Genomic DNA, 19,901 nt, shown 5'->3' with positions numbered 1-19,901 from the left:
GCCTCCCTCCCCAGCCTGGGACCTGCAGCCAGGCCTCTCGAGGCTGTGTTCCCATCAACACCTCCCTCCGTTGTCCTACTCACCCTTGCCAGTCCGGACTCGGTAAACTGTGCTTCCCCATGCCCCTTAACATTTTTCCATTTACATATTCACTTCAGCAAACACTGATCACCGACAGTAGGCTAGCCCTGAGGGGCCAGGACCTGAGTCCTTGTCTTTGAGAAACCATGGTCTGGTGGTGGCAAGAAGCAACTAGAAATAACCAGAGCATGGTGCACCATGTAAGGAGGGCTAGGATGGCACGGCCAGGTGTGGGCATCACCTGCCCCTAAGCTGCCAAGTGTTGCTGGAGAAAACCCCTCAACCAGATCAACCAGTGAGACTACAGGGCGGGCCCTCCGTCCTGCACAGCAGTTTAAATCGCACCAACTTCCTTTGCCGCCCGGGCCACCTTGCTCTCCCTGGCGGGCTCCCCTGGCTCTCCTGGGAGGGAGGGGCGGGGACCACTTCCTCGTAACTCAAGGTCTCCGTGAACACCAGCTGCTGCAAACAACAGGAAAGTAAGCATTCGTTCCGTTTTGCCTACTTCAGATAAAGGTTCAGTTTGTTTTGGGGGATAACGACAGGACGGAGACAACTGAGACGCTGGATATCAGAACATCCGTGGAACACCCCCTGCGTGCTGGCACGAAGACTACAAACTACGGTAGCGAAAAAGGTCCCGCCCTCATGATACTTAAAACCCCGGAGCGCTTGCTGCTCTGGTGGACAGTGATGCAAGGGAAGCAGGCAGAAAAATTCAAAGAGCGAGGGCAGTGGGGTTAGGTCTTCAAGGCAGTGACGAATGGATGGCTTTGGGTACTCAGTCCTTCAAAATTGGGACCCACACCCCTTTTCCCGGCAGGCAGACAGCAGGTAGTCCCGAGGTAGTAATTCAACTCATAATTAGGGAAGATCTAACTCTGTGCTATTCACAGATGCTACCTTTAATTCCATAGTTGGAAGGTTAGTAAGAGTTTTGTGGCCCGTTTGTTGCTATACAGAAACTCTGCACGTTTTTTTTTTTATATAGAAGATTTTATTTATTTGACAGAAACAGCAAGAGAGGGAACACAAGCACGGGGAGTGGGAGAGGAAGCAGGCTTCCCGCTGAACAGAGAGCCCAATGTAGGGCTCAGGGCTCGATCCCAGGACCCTGGGATCATGACCTGAGCCGAAGGCAGACACCTAATGACTGGGCCACCCAGGCACCCCAGAAACTCTGTATGTTTTATCTTTTTATGGGTCCTGCCCAGAATTTTCTTTATAATCTCTGGGGCTGTATTCCATACCACAAAAATCTACTATGACCACTTACGTCATTATTAAAGAAAGCAAGGTAGCAAAGTTAGGTTCCCATGTGAATCTTGGAGAGAATATATTGACAGTTACATGCATAGGATTAGCCATCCTTAGAACACTCACATTTATTCAATCACCAAATAATTTTCAGTAATTATCAAGTTCCTACTATGGAGATGGGTAAATACATAATTGTTCATTATTACTGTAATGTATGGCATAACATCTATATTTCTAGACTTTGAGTATCTCTGGCCCTGACCACCCCCCTAACCTCAGATGCAGCTGCCTACTAGACATCTGTGCCCAAATGACCGCCACGTATCTCTGGTCCCAAACTGAACTTAGGTTCCTCCCCATCCTGTTTCGTCGAGGATGTCAACCCCCTACCCATTAAGCATTGAGGGTCACACTTGACTCCATCCTCACTCCCTAGAGCCAATCACTGTATCGTTTGTGCAATTCCTCTCCCCCCAACTCCTTTCACTGCCCTTGTGCGGGTTCCCATTATTCATTCATTCATTCACTACTTTTTGAGCATACACCATGAGCCATGTATGTTCTAGTTCCATCAGTGAACAAAACAAAATTCCTGCCTTCATGGAGCTTATATTCAAGTGGAGAAAGTAAATAAAACAAGCAAAATAAGCATTATCAGAAAGTGACAAGTACGGGACTCCTGGCAGTCTCAGTCTATAAATATAGATGTTATGCCATACATTACAGTAATAATGAACAATTATGTATTTACCCATCTCCATGGAGCATATGACTCTTGATCTAGGGGTTGGGAGTTCGAGCCTCATGTCAGGTGTAGAGATTATTTAAAAAGAAAGTGGCAGGTGCTTGAGAGAAATAAGAAGCAGGGAGGGGTGCCTGGGTGGCTCAGGGCGTCTGCCTTCGGCTGGGGTCGTGATCCCAGACTCCTGGGATCAAGCTCCAAGTTGGGATTCTTGCTCAGCAGGAAGCCTGCTTCTCCCTCTCCAGCTCCCCTGTGCTTGTGTTCCCTCTATCGCTATCTCTCTGTCATAAATTAAAAATAATAATAATAAGTCAGGGAAAGGGAATATGATGTTCATGGTTGGGGGTTGAAAGGCCTAAATGAGAAGGTGACTTCGGAGTAAAGACTTGAGAAGGAAATGAGGGAGATAGCTCCATGGGTATCTGGAGGTACAAGCCTCCAAAGGAAAAATTATGTGAAAAAGCCCTGGGGTAGAAATGTGCCTGGCCTGCTCAGGAACAGCAAAGAGGCCATGACAGCTGGAGTAGAATGAGCAAAGAGAAGGTCTGCCAAAAGGGATGGAGTAAAGTCAGAGAGCTAACGGGGGCAAGATCCTACAGAGTCAAGACTTTCCTTCCCAGTGATATAGGAACCACCACAAATTTTGAGCAGAGGTGTGATATAATCTGACTTGATCTTATAAAATAAAAGGATCACTCTGGCTGCTGTGTTGAAAACAGACCAATGCAAGGTTAACAAGGACTAAGGATTAGCTATTGCAGTAATCCAGTGGAGAAATGATGGTCGCCTGGACCCGGATGGTGGCAATGGAAGTAGCCAGAAGTGATCACATTCTGAACATATTTTGTCACTAGAGCCCACGGAATTTGCTAACTGATCAGATTTGGGGGGTGAGAGAGTCAAAGATTATTTAAGCAACTGGCAGGATGGAGAAAGAATTCAGATGGGGAAGACGGCAAGAAAAAGGGTGTGTGTGTGTGTGTGTGTGTGTTTGGAGGTGCAGGGGGCTACTGGGGGCACTCAGCTGTGGACATGTGAAGCCATGAGACTGAGATCACTGCGACAGTAAGCACGGACTGAAGGGAAGAGATTCGAGGGCTGAGGTCTGGAGCGCTCAAGCGTTTAGACGTGAGATAGAGAGCCAGAGAAAGAGATTCTGAGGAGCAGTCAGCAAGAGGGCCTTACTTCAAGTGAAGGCAGTATTTCAAGGAGAAGTCAACTAAGACAAATGCAGCCGATAGATCAAATAAGATCCTAGCAGAGAAATTAACTTAGGATTTAGCAACAGAGAGGTCACTGGTGATCTTCGGCAGTTTCAGTTCGAGTGCTAGGTGAAACCTGATTGGAGTGCATTCCTGAGAGGACGGGCACCCACTAGGATGCCTATCAAATTATTTTGGGGGCATGGCGCGCCTGCGGGGCTCAGTGGGTTAAAGCCTCTGCCTTCGTTCGGCTCAGGTCATGATCCCAGGCTCCTGGGATCGAGCCCTGCATTGGGCTCTCTGCTCAGTGGGGAGCCTGCTTCCTTCTCTCTCTCTGCCTGCCTCTCTGCCTACTTGTGACCTCTGTCTGTCAAATAAATAAATAAAATCTTTAAAAAAATAATGTCTTTTTAAAAAATTATTTTGGGGCACCTGGGTGACTTAGTTGTTAAGCATCTGCCTTCATCGTGGGTCATGATCCCAGGGTCTTGGGATCGAGCCCTGAGTCGGGCTCCCTGCTCCGTGAGGAGCCTGCTTCTCCCTTTCCCACTCCCTCTGCTGTGTTCCCTCTCTCACTGTGTCTCTCTCTGTCAAATAAATAAGTAAAATCTTTTTTTAAATTTTTAAAAAATGATTTTTAATGGGAAATAACCAGCATTCGCAAGGATGTGGGAAATCGGAACTTTCCTACATTACTGGGAGGAGTGTAAAATGGTGCAGCAACTGTAGAAAAAAAAGTCTGGCAGTTATGCAGAAGGTTAATCGTTAAGTTGATAAGAGATTATAGGACCCAACAATTCCACTACTAAGTATATACCTCAAATCACTGAAAACAGGTACTCAAACAGATAACCGCATGCTGGCGTTTACAGTACAATTCACTATGGCCAAAAAATGGAAGCCATCCTAGTGTCCGTCAGCTGACCAACAAAATGATAACGTCCATGGGGTGGAATGTTGTTTAGCTGTAAAAAGGAACAAAGTAGAACACATGCTGAGGACAGAGAAGAGGCTCGAAACTGCCATTCCGGCCATAGGCTGACCAGCTGTGGACCACACCTGGTCCCTGCCCTTGGGTATACAGCCTGCAAGCTAAGAAGGGTTTTTGTATTTTTATATGGTTGAAAAAAAAAATCAGAAGAATTGCTTGCAACAGCCACAAATTCTCTGCAATTCAAATAGCGCCCGTAGGGGCGCCTGGGTGGCTCAGTGGGTTAAGCCGCTGCCTTCGGCTCAGGTCATGATCTCAGGGTCCTGGGATCGAGTCCCGCATCGGGCTCTCTCTGCTCAGCAGGGAGCCTGCTTCCTCCTCTCTCTCTCTCTGCCTGCCTCTCTGCCTACTTGTGATCTCTCTCTGTCAAATAAATAAATAAAATCTTTAAAAAAAAAAAAAAAAAAAAAAAAAAAAAAAAAAAACAAATAGCGCCCGTAACTAAAATGTTATTAGGACGCGGCCACACCCCTCGATGTCCTTGTGTCTGGCTGCAACCGCGGAGTTGAATGGTTGCAGTAGGCATGGGTCGCCTGGGAAGTTTAAGATATTTACCAGCGGAGGAGTTATCCAGCCTCCGGTCTAGGCCCTTGCTACTCAAAGTGTGGCTCCACGGCCCAGAAGCACAGGCATTACCCGAGAAGTTGTCACAAATGCAAACTCCAAATCTGTGTTCTGCCAAGAACCCCAGGTGACTCGCGTGCGCCCTGAGGGCCTCTGCTCTAGGAGAATGGGAGCGAGGCCGGATGAGAAGGACGGAGGGCTAGTGCTGGGGGCAGCCGAGGCAGTGAGCGGCAGGAGAGTGAGAATGGGCTAACGCCAAGGTCAGAGGTATGGCGAGGGATCGAGTGGGAGGTCACGATCACCGGAGGAGAGGAGGCAAGCGACTGGGGGCATCCACATGCATGTTGCACTCCCCGAGAACAGTGGTGTCCGAGAGAGGGCCAGCGAGGCAGGAGCTAAGTCGGCAAGGAATGGGAGGGAGAGACTCAGGAACCGCAACAAAAGAAAACACAGCCCCAACCCCCTCCAAGGGTCTCTTTGTTTCCACTCCTACTGCTGCCCTCACATGCTCTCCATGAGCACCGCTTACCTTCCAAAGCTTTCAGCGGCTTCCATTTGTCTTCGACTGTTATTTTGAAACCATTCTGAGGAACCTTTTTGGCTGGGCCAAAGTGCTTCAGGAGTTCCTCAAAACAAGAAGTGCCCAGGCCAAACGATAAAGATGCAAACTGCCCCAAGGAGCCTGTTCCTGTATGTTGGCTGGTTGATGTATTAGACCCCATTCATTCATTCTTCAGATGTTTACTGAGCACCTTCTGTGAGGCACGAGTCTGGGCTCAGGGAAGATAGCTGCGAACAAAATACAAGACCTCATGGGATTTTCATTCTAGGGAGGGAGGCAGACAAGAAAAAAAGAAAACATATGCCAGCAAGATATGTTCTATGGAGAAGACAAAGCAGGAGTAGGGGCAGGGAATGCTGGGTCGGGGAGCAGAGGCTGCCATTGTAGATAGACCAGTGGTTAGGGAAAGTCTCACTGGGAAGGCGACATGCGAATCAAGCTTTAGAGAGACTGACGGAAGAAGCTTCCAGAGAGAGGGCACAGCAAGTGCAAAGTCCCCTGAGATGGGATTGTCACTGGCCAGCACGGCTGAAGCAGAGTGAACTGAAGGCAAGAGTGGCTGGAGAAGTCAGAGGTAAGGATGGGAGGGTCTGATAGTGTGTGCCCCTTGCAGGCCACTGTAAGGACTTGGATTGTCATCCAGAGCGAGGTGACGAGCCATTAGAGCCACTTTAATACGAGTGACACACATGGGACAGGTTTTTAACAGGATCACTCTGGTTGCTGTACTGAGAAGAAACTGGAGGGGGTGGGGTCAAAAAAGGGAGGAGGGGGCGCCTGGGGGGCTCAGTCATTAAGCGTCTGGGTTGGCTCAGGTCATGATCCCAGGGTCGTGGGATTGAGCCCCGCATCAGGCTCCCTGCTCAGTGAGGAGCCTGCTTCTCCTTCTCTCCATCTGCCCCCGCTCCCCCTGCTTGTACTATCTCTCTCTGTGTCAAATAAATGAGAAAGGAATCTTAAAAAAAAAAAAAGAAGAAGAAGAAGAAGTAGTAGTAGTAGAAGTAGAGGTCAAAGTCGAAGTTGAAGTCACAGCTTGTGGGCCTCCAGGATCAAGCTCAGCCTCCCGGGCGGGATACTGGGTCAGGGTCCGACACCTTTGCAAACACAGTGTTCCCTCTTCCTGGAAAGCCATCCTCACTCCCTTTCTCTGTTCCTTCCCATTCCTTCCTCAGGATTTCCCTCAGGCAGCCACTTCTCTGAAGACCTTTTCCCTGACCTTCTACTGCCCGGGCTGGGGAAAGGGGTACTTTGTGCTCTCCCGGGATCCCATTCACCGCTCCCAGCACATGGGCCACCCTGGGCTGGAAACGACAGTACCATCCATCCCGCTACTGCACACGGTACGGGCATGCGACTTGTCCAGCGAGTGCACACATCTGTTCCGCATCCTCTCTGCTTCCTCCAGAGGCCTCCACCCCCTGCACAAGGCCGGGGTGCCTCATTTCCTGCACTCCACCCCACCTGCCATGCGCCCCCTCGCTCTCATCCGTCCCCATCACCGGCTCCCTCTAATATGTGCCCGGGGCTGCTTTTATCATAGGAAGACAGGGGTGGGGCTTATGCAAATGATATGAATATCTGAGGTGTCATGAAAATGAAAATATTCAGGGAGCGCCTTGGTGGTTCAGTCGGTTGAGTGGCCGACTCCTGGTTTCGGCTCAGGTCACGACCTTGGGGTCATGGGATCGAGCTCCGGGCCCGGGCTCCACGCTCAGCAGGAGAGTCTGCTTGAGATTCTCTCTTTCCCTCCCCTTCTGTCCCTCCCCCTGCTCCTGCTCGCTAGCTGCCCCCTCTCTCAAATAAATAAATAAATCTTAAAGGAAGAAAAAAAAAGAAAATATCCAGATATTTCCCCAAAGAAACAATGGAGGGAGAACTCAGCAGCTAAGAAAAATTACCTACGGGAATGAAATAGCCGATGGGGTGGCTGGGGCCGACTGGGATGGCAGAAAAGTCGTCTGTGAACCGTTTCATCTACAGCTTTGTCTGTAGACCCAGGTCGATGTGTTTTGAACTTTACATTGAAACAGAACACCCACACAGAAAAGTGCACAGACCCAGAGGGTACAGCTAGATGAACCATCACAAAAGCAAACACACCCACGGATACAGCACCCAGAGCGAGGAACGGAATATGACCAGCGCCCCCCACCCTGCAAGGGATCACCACTACCCTGACTTCTCACGGCACAGGGTCCGTTCTCCTGGCTTGTGTCTTTCCGTAAATGGAATCATACAGCACTCGCGCTTTTGTCTGGCTTCCTTTGTACCACGTGCTTGTGGACGTTTATGAGATCAGCGCCGCCACCCTGGGTAGTTGGGAGTTTGTTGTCATTGCTGGAGAGGAAAGGGTGGCAAATGTTTTAGTGTCTTTTGTTTTTTTTTAGGATTTTATTTATTTATTTGACAGAGAGATCACAAGTAGGCAGAGAGGCAGGCAGAGGGAGAAGCAGGCTCCCCGCCAAGCAGAGAGCCCGATGCGGGACTCGATCTCAGGACCCTGAGATCATGACCTGAGCCAAAGGTAGCCGCTTAACTAACTGAGCCACCCAGGCATCCCAAATATTTACAGAACTTAGAAACTTAATTTACAAAAAACATTGTCTCTTCGTGTTTTTCGTCTTCCTTCCCACTGCAGGAAATGACTGTTCTTTTCAAGGGAAGCTCCTCTCCAATGCCCTTCAGCCTGCCATGTGTTCCCACTATACCTGCACTTCCTTGCAACTTGAATCTCTCTCCTTCCCATCGTCTTCTGCACAGACCTACCAAAAACAACCAGCTCTTGAGCTCACCACCCTAAGGATCCTTCTTCATCTCCTTCTCTTCCCGCGCAAACATCTTAAAAGCATCTCCGTCCCCTCAAGCCCCGCCCCACCTCACTGCTCACTCTCTCCCCTTCTCACCACCTTCCTCACCACCCATCTGTAGGCGCCCACCTTTCACAGGCACCAGGGAGCACCTGAGGGCAAATCCTGGAGCCTCTTCACAGCCCTTGTCCCTTCTGAAACCCAGCTCTGGGACCTTCTTGTCCCTTCTGGGACCCAGCTCTGCTAGATTCTGGCCCCCGAAACTTGCCTCCTGCACTCTGGTGACATGCTGGATCTTTGGCTACAGCGCTCTCCTCCCCAAGTGCCCGTGTCCTCATCCCACCTGTATTCATCTGCTACGGCTACCCTAACAACACGCCAGACTGGATGCCGCAAACGACCGAAACGTCTCATGGTTCTGGAGGCTAGAAGGCCACAGCCAAGGCATCAGCAGGTCTGGTTTCTCCTGAGGCCTGAGTGGCTTGCAGAGGGCCGGCCACCTTCCACTGTGTTCTCACATGGTCTCTGAGCGTCCCTGCTGTCTTCCTGTGTGTCCTACTCTCTTCTGATAAGGACACCAGGCAGATTGGACTAGGGTCCACAGAAGCAAGCCTCATCTTAACTAATTCACCTCTGTTAAGGCCCTGCCTCCAAATAGTCACATTCTCAGGGACGGGGCTAGGGCTCCCACATACAAATTATAGGGGAACTCAAGTCAGCCCATAACACGACTGCCCCCCTTCTAAGGCTGGATTCAAATGCTATCTCCTCCCCTAGCCGGCAATCGGCACTCCTTCAACATTCTTGTAATAGTTTATTTGGTTCCTAGCACTCTCTGCCCTGTTACAACACAAGGGAATGAAATTAATCACGGCTGCGGTGTACGGAGCCGAATGGCGGTAATGGACCAGGTGGATATGAACGCAGGGCTTCATAGGTGCTTGACGTGTCTGAGTGGTGACTGCGAAGCCTGCCAGAGCACTGGGAGTTAAGCAGTAGTGTTTATCCCCATTTTCTGGAAGAGAGAACTGAGGCACGGACAGGCTGAGCAATGGATCCAAGGTCACGTGGCTTGTGCGTTGCGCTGTTGGTATTTGAACTGCGGGCATCCTAGCTTCAGAGTCGGCCAGCCTTCACTTAGTGCCCTTTTCAGTTCAACAGACACCCGGGCCTACCATGTGTCGGGCTTGGGTCTTGGTGCTGGGGGTATGGGAGCAAACAAATCTGACAAAATAAAAAAAAAAAAACACAAAACACCCTGCCCTCATGGAGGCTTGTGGTAATGGGACAGTTCTGTATTTTATCATGGTGGTAGTTCTGCGAGTTACACATGGGATAAAACTATATAGAACCAGACATACACACACACAGACAAGTGCATATATAACTGGTGAATTCTGAATAAGCTCTTTGGATTGTTCCAATGTCAATTTCCAATGTCAATTCTCCTGTCAATTTACATTAGTGAAGAAAGACACGGACCCTCCAGCAGGCTGAGTGGAAGGTGCACAGGACTTCTCTGTAGGTTTGGGGGAGTTCTCATGAACCCCCGATTATTTCAAAATAAAAAGTTTAAAAAAGGGGTGCCTGGGTGGCTCAGTGAGTTAAGCCTCTGCCTTCAGCTCAGGTCATGATCCCAGCGTCCTGGGATCAAGTCCCGGGATCGAGTTCTGCATTGGGCTCGCTGCTTAGGGAGGAGCCTGCTTCCTCCTCTCTCTCTGCCTGCCTCTCTGCCTACTTGTGATCTTTGTCTGTCAAATAAATAAATAAAATCTTTTAAAAAAAGTTAAAAAAAACCTCTCTGCCCCCACTGAGATTCATTCCAACATGGAATTAGATGACCAATAAGTGATATGACAGGCAGGAAGGTGCTAAGTATTACCGAGAAAAGCAGGGAGTCGGGCTATAGAATGTTGGGGGTAAGTGGTCTCTCTTAACCGGAGACATCTAAGCCTTGACTTGCAGAACATGAGGAGACCAGCCACAGGCTACCTGGGGAAATGGGAGTCCTGGGCAGGGAGAACACCTAGGACTAAGGCTGTGAAGAGAACTGTGTCTGGAGTGTGTAGGGAAGGGCAAGGAGGTCCGTGAGGCTTTAGCAAACTAAGTGAGCGTTAGAATAGCAGGAGGTTGGGTTGGAGAGGTAAGGTAGTCCAACCAACTGGGTAGGGCTTTTCAGGCCATGGCAAATTTTTTTTATTTTTTTAAATTTTTATTTATTTATTTATTTTTTAAGATTTTATTTATTTATTTGACAGAGAGAGATCACAAGTAGGCAGAGAGGCAGGCAGAGAGAGAGGAGGAAGCAGGCTCCCTGCTGAGCAGAGAGCCCGATGCGGGGCTCGATCCCAGGACCCTGAGACCATGACCCGAGCCGAAGGCAGCGGCTTAACCCGCTGAGCCACCCAGGCGCCCCGGCAAATTTTTTTTAAAAAAAGATTTTATTTATTACTTATTTGAGAGAGAGAGATGCAGCGAGAGAGGGAAGGCAAGCAGGGGGAGTGGGAGGGGGAGAAGCAGGCTTCCCACTGCATGGGGAGCCTGATATGGGGCTCGATCCCAGGACCCCAGGATCATGACCTGAGCCGAAGGCAGATGCTTAACCAACTGAGCCACCCAGGCGCCCCTCCTGTACTGTCTTTTATTAGGAGAGGGATAGGGAGCCACTGGAGAGTGTTGAGCAGAGGACTGATGTGATCTGCCTAAGGACTTGAAAAGGTCACTCCAGCTGCTGTAGGAAGCCAGAAAAGAAGAAGGGAGACCATCGAGGAGCCTTAAAATTATGTAGGTGACAGCGGGTGGTTTGGACCCGTGCAGAGGTGATGAGAAGTCCTTGGGTTCTGGATACACCTCCAAGTCAAGCTGACCAGATTTGCTGACAAACCCGATACGGGATGTGAGAGAGAAGAGTGGAAGATAAACTGTAGCCCAAGCCACAGGAAGAATGGAGGTGCCATTGTTTTAAATGGGGAACTTTGAGGGACCTTGTTGGGTGGGTGGGGGGAGGAAGATCAGGAGGGCTGTTGGGGACATATTAAGTTTAAGGCATCTAACTGGATATTGGACATGTAATTGACATCTAACTGGATGTTGGGAAGGTAGCAAGAGTTCAAGGAAGGTCCAAGCTGGAGATATATGTTTGGGTATCATCAACCAAGAGAATTTAGAGCCTTGATATTGGATGAAATTGTCAAAGGAGTGTATATAGAAAAGAGAAGAAGTCCACAACTGAACGTTGGGGCTCTCTAATGTCAAAAAGGAGTTGAGATAAGGAAGAATCAGCAAGAGAAACAGAATGGGTAGCATGCAAGGAAGGAAATCCAGGTAGAATGAAGAGCGCCCCTATAAAGCTGTAAGAATTAAAAAGATTATTTACCCTCCCTGGTACCTGCTCTAACTGCTCCCGGTGGCCCTGAGGGGACACAGGCTGAAAAGTAGGAGTCAGAGGGGGGACTGGAGGCGAGCTGGAGGGGGAGCGGAGGGGAGCAGAGGAGGAGCTAGTGTGCCGGTTGAAATGTCAGAGAGAGGTCACAAGTAGGCAGAGAGGCAGGCACAGAGAGAGAAGAAAGCAGGCTCCCCACTGATCAGAGAGCCCGATGCAGGGCTCGATCCCAGGACCCTGGAATCATGACCTAAGCTGAAGGCAGAGGCTTTAACCCACTGAGCCACCCAGGAGCCCCAAAATGATTAAAATTTTAAAAGTCTTCTTAACATAGTTCTCCTTATGGGTCTAATAACTATAGTTGCTCCTTGAACAATGCAGGGATTAGAGGGGTCAACCTAGCGCAGTGGAAAATCTGCATGTAACTTTTTGACTCCCCCAAAACTTAATAGCCTACTGCTGACCAGAAGCCTTACTGATAATGTAAACAGTCGGTTAACTATATAATATATATATAGTTAACTATATATATTACTCCTACTCTCCTATAACTATATAATATATAATGTATATTCTATACATTATACATATTATATACTGCATCCTTAAAACAAAGTAAACTAGAGAAAAGGTTATTAAGAAAATCATAAGGGGGCTCGTGGGTGGCTTAGTCGGTTTGATTTCCACGTAGGTCATGATCTCAGGATCGTTAGATCAAGCCCTGCAATGGGCTCTGCACTGGGCCTGGAGCCTGCTTAAGATTCTCCCTCTCTCTTGGGTGGCTCAGTGGGTTAAGGCCTCTGCCTTCAGCTCAGGTCATGATCCCAGCGTCCTGGGATCGAGCCCCGCATCGGGCTCTCTGCTCTGCAGGGAGCCTGCTTCCTCCTCTCTCTCTCTCTCTGCCTGCCTCTCTGCCTACTCGTGATCTCTGTCTGTCAAATAAATAAATAAAATCTTTTTAAAAAATAAAAAATAAAATCTTTTTTTAAAAAGGAAATCATAAGGAAAACACATTTATGGTTCTGTACTGTATTATTAGAAAATATCCACCTATAAGTGGACCCATGAAGTTCAAACCCATATTGTTCAAGGGTCTACTGTACTGTAATTCCAAAGAAGTGATGAGTGTATAAATGATATTTCAAGAGGCCTCCATCAACTGCAATGTAATATGAAACCACCTTTGATTTCCACTGGTGACAAAGTCACAGGTACTGTTAATGCCACTACAGTTTGCTGCCTACGTTTGTAAATAAAGAAAGGGTTAAATTTCAGACAGTTTGATAATAACGAAGTTGTGATTTTTGTTTTCCCATCCAAGTTCATGTATTCTGTGAATTCTACCCATGGACCATTTGTGGACCCCAGGTTAAAAACCCTCACCTTAATCTACTGGTACAAAACCGCCTGAGGTGACTGCAAATGCACAGAGAGGTTTTTGTTTTTTAAATGTGGAGAAAAAAACCCACGAAGACGGGGATCATTAACATCCAAAACGTATGCCATTAGTTCCCATACATTTTGCAAAGTGGGTTAAAAGCCTGGCATTCCTAGCAGCCAAGTTAAAGGTTGTCCCGAACTTTCTCCGCTCAGACCTCGATTAGCAACCTCTTGCCTGGGCTTACCGGACCCTCCTAGGGCAGCCCCCGCCGCCGTCTTTTGCTTCCTCCATCATCACCATCCCTTCCCGTCCAGCGCGGCCCGGCCAGATCAAGACAGGGCCGAGATGGGTGCTGCCGGGCCAACCTGCGGAGGTTAGCCGTCCGGTCTCTCCCTCCCAAGCCCGGGACCGAAGGTCCTTGTACTCGGACGTGACGTCTCCCCCGCCCGCCCTGGACATTAGCCCCGCCCTCTCTGCTCCCTCCGCCTTCGGGAAGGGCTCCCCCTGTGGCATCTACCACGGGCTGTGGGCCTCACCCACGAAGCACGGTGCCCTTAGCACACTGACAGGCTCCCGAGGAACGCACTTACGGGAGTGTTGCAAAGCGAATCCCTTTTCTCATCCACAGACCCGGTTTGCCAAATTCCCACGGTAGCGCGGACGAACGCGGGGGCGGAGCGGGGGATTTGAGCTTTGCTCTGGCTTCTAAGCTCCGCCCTCCGCTGCGTCTTCTAAATACGTCCTTCCGGCCGTTTCTTCCTTTCTCTTTTTCGTCGCCATCCTGCTGTGTGCTGCGCGCTGTTAATTGACCATGGTAAGTTCATCCGTTCCCATCGGCTCTGGGATGGTTTCCCGAAACCTGAGGTCTCTGCGAGCTCGCCGGCGCCGCACTCTACATCGAGGTGCCGGGGCTCTTTTAAGCCCTTTTTCCAGGGAAGGTCGAGTACGGCCCACCGCTCCAGTCCGCGGGCCTGGCGGGAACCTAGCAAGGGATTGGGGAGGGGCTGGCTACTCTGGCGATGCGAGGGCCGAGGGGTGGTGCTTTGTGCGCCGCCCCGGCTAGCAGGGCTTCCCACTGGCCTTCGCCCTTCTGGAGCGAACTGTGGTTCTGGGGTGGGGTGGGGGTGTCCACTCCAGAAATCGTGGCCAGACAGTGGGGTGCCCGCCGCATGTGCCAGGCATCGAGAAGGGAATGGGGTCTGCTGGTTTTTTGGAAGTTTTTTAAGGTGGCGCCCAGGATCATACCACGTTAGGAGCTTATGGGACTTGTTAGTGCTTTGTTCGGGGACTTAGCATCTCCCCGTGGAAGCACCTGGAAGGGGTGCCGCGGTGTGGATCTGCGTGCTATTCGGGCGTTCTTAGTAAAATGCCCGCTGCGGACAATTGTGGTCGTGGGTTTTACTTGTGATCGTTTTCTGAAAAATTAAAATTGCTGTATGTTTCGGGGTATGGAGAGGGATCGGTATCTGGTTTTTTTAGTTGGTAGGAAATTTACAGCTGCTCTAGTGAGCTGGGAGACAAGGATGTAGTCTTTGCCTTCTTTATAATGGGCCCCTGTTATGCAAGGTGCAAGGGTGTGTTGGACCACGTTAGCCAGACTTGAGACTACCACTCCTGCCATTTCCGGATTGTACGGCAAACGGAGGAGCGGGAGTGGACGAGGTTGGACTTGGATGACCCAAGCTCTTAAAGGCAAAAAATGAAATGAGAAATTGGGAAAGTCGTCCTTGAAAATATATTTTAATAGAGTAGAATTCATGCCGAAATGATAAGGGGCAGGAGACGCTTGGGTGGCTCAGTCGTTTAAGCGGTCCACTCCTGATTTCGGCTCCGGTCATGATCTCGGGGTCCTGGGGTCCAGGCCTGCATCTGGCTCCGCCCTCAGCGAGGAATCGGCTCTGCCTGGGCACTGACTCCTCCTGCCCCGCCCCTCGCTCTGGCGCATGCGCTCTCCGTGTGGTTAGCTATCCCTGTTTAACATTGTGCACTGAAACTCCTTGACTTGCAAGCGCTAGATTGTTCTGGTTGACAAAAAGCTGTGTTCTTTTGAGAAAACCAAGTTCTCCAGCCATCCCCAATGGTCCTCTGGGTCCTGGGGTGACAGCAGGGACAACTGGAAGTTATCCTAGCCTTGGAGCATGCATGATCTAGGTTTGGATCCCAGCTCTGCGTTAATACTCTGATTTGGGGTGGGTTACTTGCTTTCCTGACTTTTATTGCTGATTTTTACTCGAACGGTGGGGATCATGGTATCTGCCTCCAGAAGTTGTGAGGAACAAAGCAAAGGAAGGATGAGTTTAGCATTGAGAACGTTGGTTTTGGTATAGGTGAAGCATTCAGATGTTTGTGGATTGAGGGCGTCTGACTTTGAATCAGTGGAGCAAGCTCTCGGTGTTGCTGTCTAAATTGATTACATTTCCTTCCCAGTCTTCTCACAAGACTTTCAGGATCAAGCGATTCCTGGCCAAGAAACAAAAGCAGAATCGTCCCATTCCCCAGTGGATTCGGATGAAAACTGGTAATAAAATCAGGTAAGGACCCCCACAACCACCTGCTTGTTTTTGTGGTTGCTGTTTTATTTTATTTTTAGGTAATTAGGTTTTTGGTGTGCAGCAAAGCAAGGTTTATTGAGTGATAGCACAGTGATAGTACAAAGCTCCTGAGGAGGGAGGGGACCTGAGAGGGTTGCCCTGTGGTCGTTTTTACAACGTGCTTCCTCCATGTTTCTGTACAGCAGCCCAGGCCACAGCTGGGATTCAGGGTAGACATGCCAGTATTTGTTAATTTCCTGTTGTTTTCAGTCTGTGCCAGAAGGTAAGGTGGAAGGCTGTCCTCCTTACTCATCACAGTGGGGAAGACCATGTTGCTCACTCAGTCCATCTTGAGGTGTTTATCTTTTTGAAAGATTGGGTGATTGCTCTCCACTGCAGAAGAAGTTGAATTGATGGTTTTGGGGAAAAGACATTATTCAAATGGCTACAGAGGGCCTCCAGGGTCACCTAGGCTAACAGACAAAGCTAAACCTAAAACTCAGGTCTCCGGTGCACCTTTCAGTCTCACTGCTCACTGGGGGGCAAGGTGGACCTTTAGACAGGTCTCCACAAAGGAAGAAAAATAAGCATCAAAAATTGGTGGTATTTGCTCAGGGGCTTGCATCCAGTGACAAGCCCCTGTGTATTAAACACCTTCCAGAACTTGGATTGGTTTAAAATGAAGTAGTAGATTTTTCTGGCTTTCCCAAATAAGTGAGCCCAAAAGACCACAAAGGAAGAGGAAGCAAATACTATTACCAAAATTTTTATTTGAAAAGCCTTTTTGTTTAAGCTGAGACCATAGAGCGGGCCTAGCGTTTGGGTCCCTTTCGCAAGATAGACTTAGAAGCTGAGGAATGCTGAGATCGTGACTCCAGTATGGGCTCTGGTTTGATTAAATTATAAGTCTAAGTGGGAATAGTTTGCTGGTTTGAAGACCAAGATGTGAATGTGGGGGCCTGTTTCCTTAATTCTTCTAGCTGGTTACAAAGACAAGTGAAAATCATACCCTTTCACCTTCTAGGCCAGTTAGTTGCTGCCTTTAGTTACTGTATACTAAACACCGGCCTCCATCATTTATATTTATAGAACTGCAGCTGGATCGTAAAACCCCTGGTGTTGCCATCAGAATGATGCTGAGAAAACCATTCGCTTGGCCAAATGGTTACTTTGGCAGCTCAGCCCTTGTATGCACATGATGGGTTTCTGTTGAGAATCTCAGCCATCCATAGTAAAGCCCTTTGATTTATTTAAAGATTTATTTATTTGGCATCGAGAGAGGGAACACAAGCAGGGGCAGAAGGAGAGGGAGAAGCAGGTTCCCTGCTAAGCAGGGAGCCTGGTGTGGGGCTCGATCCCAGGATCCCAGTATCATGACCCAAGCCAAAGGCATATGCTTAACAACTGAGCCACCCAGGCACCCTGTAAAGCCCCTTTTTAATGTGTTGGTGTGAACACGGGTTTCTCTGTCATACACCCATCTGGTGGTGGGACCTGCTGTTCTTGGGTGTTGTGCGGTATGAAAAAAATGTGTGGTTGAAAGTGTACAACGCAGCCCCAGGGAACTGGCAACAGTTGAATGATCTTTCTGTTAAAGTCAGCTGTCTTGCAGCTTTTTAAAAGTGTTGAGGGGCACCTGGGTGGCTCAGTGGGTTAGGCCTCTGCCTTCGGCTCGGGTCACAATCTCGGGGTCCTAGGATCGAGCCCCGCATCGGGCTCTATGCTCAGCGGGGAGCTTGCTTCTCCCTCTCTGCCTGCCTCTCTGTCAAATAAATAAATACAATCTTTTTTTTAAAAGTGTATTAAAAGCAGGTTGCAATTACAGTGCTTCCTTTTGTGGACGTACTGACATTATCCTGCTGAAAGAAAATCTGTGTCAGTCCTGTTTGATTTTGCCTTCATGAGGGTAAAGTCGTGACCGAGTGACACGGACAATTCTGAGGTAGCCTTAGCCCTGCAGATCTCTTGCTTTGATATTGAAATGATCGAGGGTGTTGACCTTTCATAAAAATGAATGTGGGGGCTTTTACTTGTGGGTGACCCATGGGTAGAAATGTTGCTTTGGATGAAGTTGGGGAGTGTTCGAAAGAAATGTATCTGGGTCTAGCCCCCGGGGTGTGAATCCAAAGTAGGTGGGGGTATTCTTGGGAGGGGCAAGAGCTTCCCCACTGGTCCAGTCTCCTTTAAGAACCAGTGTGTTTTCCTAGCCTGGAATCCTTTTGAGAGGTAAAGATTTGAATTGATGAGTTCTTAAACACATCTAGCAAATCACTGTTGAGTCTCCAGAGAGAGCGCCAAACCTGTTAAAGGAAGGGAAAATGGGACCCGTCGGCTTTCAAGGATTTTATGGTACTGACAAGGCAGGGTTTGTGGTGAATGGGGGCAGCGGAATTGAGGTCAAACTGCCCTCGTAACCAGCAGTGTCTTTCTGTGCAGGTACAACTCCAAGAGGAGGCACTGGAGGAGAACCAAGCTGGGTCTCTAAGGCGTCCCACATCACGCGATGACACACCTAATTGGCACCACGTATTTAATTAAGCTACTTGAGGATCATGTGTTCTATTCCATCACCCTGTAAACACCTTTCTGCCTGGCCAATAGATACCATTTATCAGCGAAAGATTTTTCTGTTACTATAGCTCTGCACCAGTGGGTTGGTTTGGTAATAAACGTGAGGCCTTTGAGCTGTACTGCTGTTGCGTTTCTGATTTGTGAAGTACTGAATTCCCCCTTCTATTAGCTCACCAATGGAACTTTCTGCAGTGATAGAAATGTCCCTTGACGACCAAGTATGGAAATTGTGGCTTGGGGGCGCCTGGGTTGGCTCAGTGCCTTAATTGCCTGCCTTAGTTAGGCTCCGGTCAGGTTCTGGGGAGGGGGGTGGGGTCTCCTTGTCCCTCTTGCCCCTCCCCCCACCCCACTCATGCTCTTTCTCAAACAAAATCTTAAAAAACAAAGCATGGCCAGTTTGAATAAAGAACTAATTTTTGAATTTTTATTTAATTTTAATTAAGAAGCTTCATGTGGCTAATGGCTCTTATACCTCGTGGGAAGTGAATATATGTGTCATCGTCATACCTGTGGGTGTAGCACATTCTTTTTCTTTTTTTTTTTTTTAAATTTTTTTAGATTTTATTTATTTATTTGACAGAGACCACAAGTGGGCAGAGAGGCAGGCAGAGACAGAGCTGGGGAAACAGGTTCCCTGTAGGGCTCAATCCCAGGACCCCAGGACCACAACCTGAGCCGAAGGCAGAGGCTCCAACCCTCTAAGCCACCCAGGCATCCCGGTATAGTGCATTTTTAAATAGCGTCTTTATCTGCTGCTCTATGCCAGTTTTCTTTTACAAGTCTATATTTGTACACTTGATCTTAGCCAAAAGACTGAGAAGTGATAAAGTCTATAACTGTAGAATATAATAAACAACTAAAGCTAATTTGATTTTTAAAATCAAAGTTCATTTGGTGATAATGAACTTTCTTTAAAAAGATTTTATTTATTTATTTGACAGATCACAAGTAGGCAGAGAGAGAGAGGAGGAAGCAGGCTCCCCACTCAGCAGAGAGCCTGATGCAGGGCTTGATCCCAGGACCCTGGGATCATGACCTGAGCCGAAGGCAGAGGCATTAACCCACTGAGCCATCCAGGTGCCCCTGAACATTTTTTCTTTAAGATTTTATTTGACAGAGATCACAAATAGGCAGAGAGGCAGGCACAGAGAGAGGGGGAAACAGGCTCTCTGCTTGGCAGGGACGCAGGGCTCAATCCCAGAACCCTGGGATCACGACCTGAACTGAAGGCAGAGGCTTTAACCCACTGAGCCACCCAGGCGCCCTGATGATGAACATTTTTTTATAATAAAACTATAGTAAAATACATTTGATAGTTGAAACATAAAGCATCATTCATGTAAAAAATGTTGCAGGTAAAATTTAATTAGAACGTTCATAGTTCACAAAAGTGCATATATTTTGTTGATAGCTCATGAGAACAATATAAATTTACTCAAGATACAGAACAAAATTCAGTTAGGCTTGTCTTTTGTACTATAAAATTCTATGTTGAATCCACTGATATCTCTGTTAAGGTAACTTGAAATAATTCAGACTACCAATGAACCGACATTATGTAGAGCCAAGATCTGTTGGTTTTATAGTACAACTAGTAATTATTTCACTAATCATTTAAATGAGAAATCTAGTTTAAACACCATGATGTACACCCTTAGGATAATTAAAAAGCGCTAGCAGCTTTGATTGCCATTTTCATGCATACATACAAGACAAGTCTATATAGTTAAAATTTGAACAAAAAGTCAAACCCTGAAGTATTTTTACCCCAAGAGAAAAGTTCAGATATTAAAACTTGGTTAAAAAAAAAAAGTACAATGGGCACCT

At 48.2% G+C, this 19,901-nt stretch overlaps 1 protein-coding gene and 1 non-coding gene across 2 annotated transcripts; both read left to right on the top strand.

Moving 5' to 3' along the window:
• The first annotated feature begins 13,546 nt into the window (after positions 1-13,546).
• RPL39 (ribosomal protein L39) lies at positions 13,547-18,193 on the top strand. The gene is made up of 3 exons (XM_032330439.1): positions 13,547-13,786; positions 15,400-15,503; positions 17,940-18,193. Exons 1-3 carry the CDS (start codon positions 13,784-13,786, stop codon positions 17,986-17,988), a joined length of 156 nt encoding a protein of 51 aa, XP_032186330.1. The 5' UTR covers positions 13,547-13,783; the 3' UTR covers positions 17,989-18,193.
• LOC116583830 lies at positions 17,309-17,440 on the top strand. The gene has a single exon (XR_004282927.1). It is a non-coding gene; the product is annotated as a small nucleolar RNA SNORA69 (small nucleolar RNA).
• Positions 18,194-19,901: the final 1,708 nt, after the last annotated feature.

Source organism: Mustela erminea, chromosome X (assembly GCF_009829155.1).
Source record: "Mustela erminea isolate mMusErm1 chromosome X, mMusErm1.Pri, whole genome shotgun sequence".
Lineage (NCBI taxonomy): Eukaryota > Metazoa > Chordata > Mammalia > Carnivora > Mustelidae > Mustela > Mustela erminea.
This window is presented reverse-complemented; position numbering and strand designations above follow the sequence as displayed.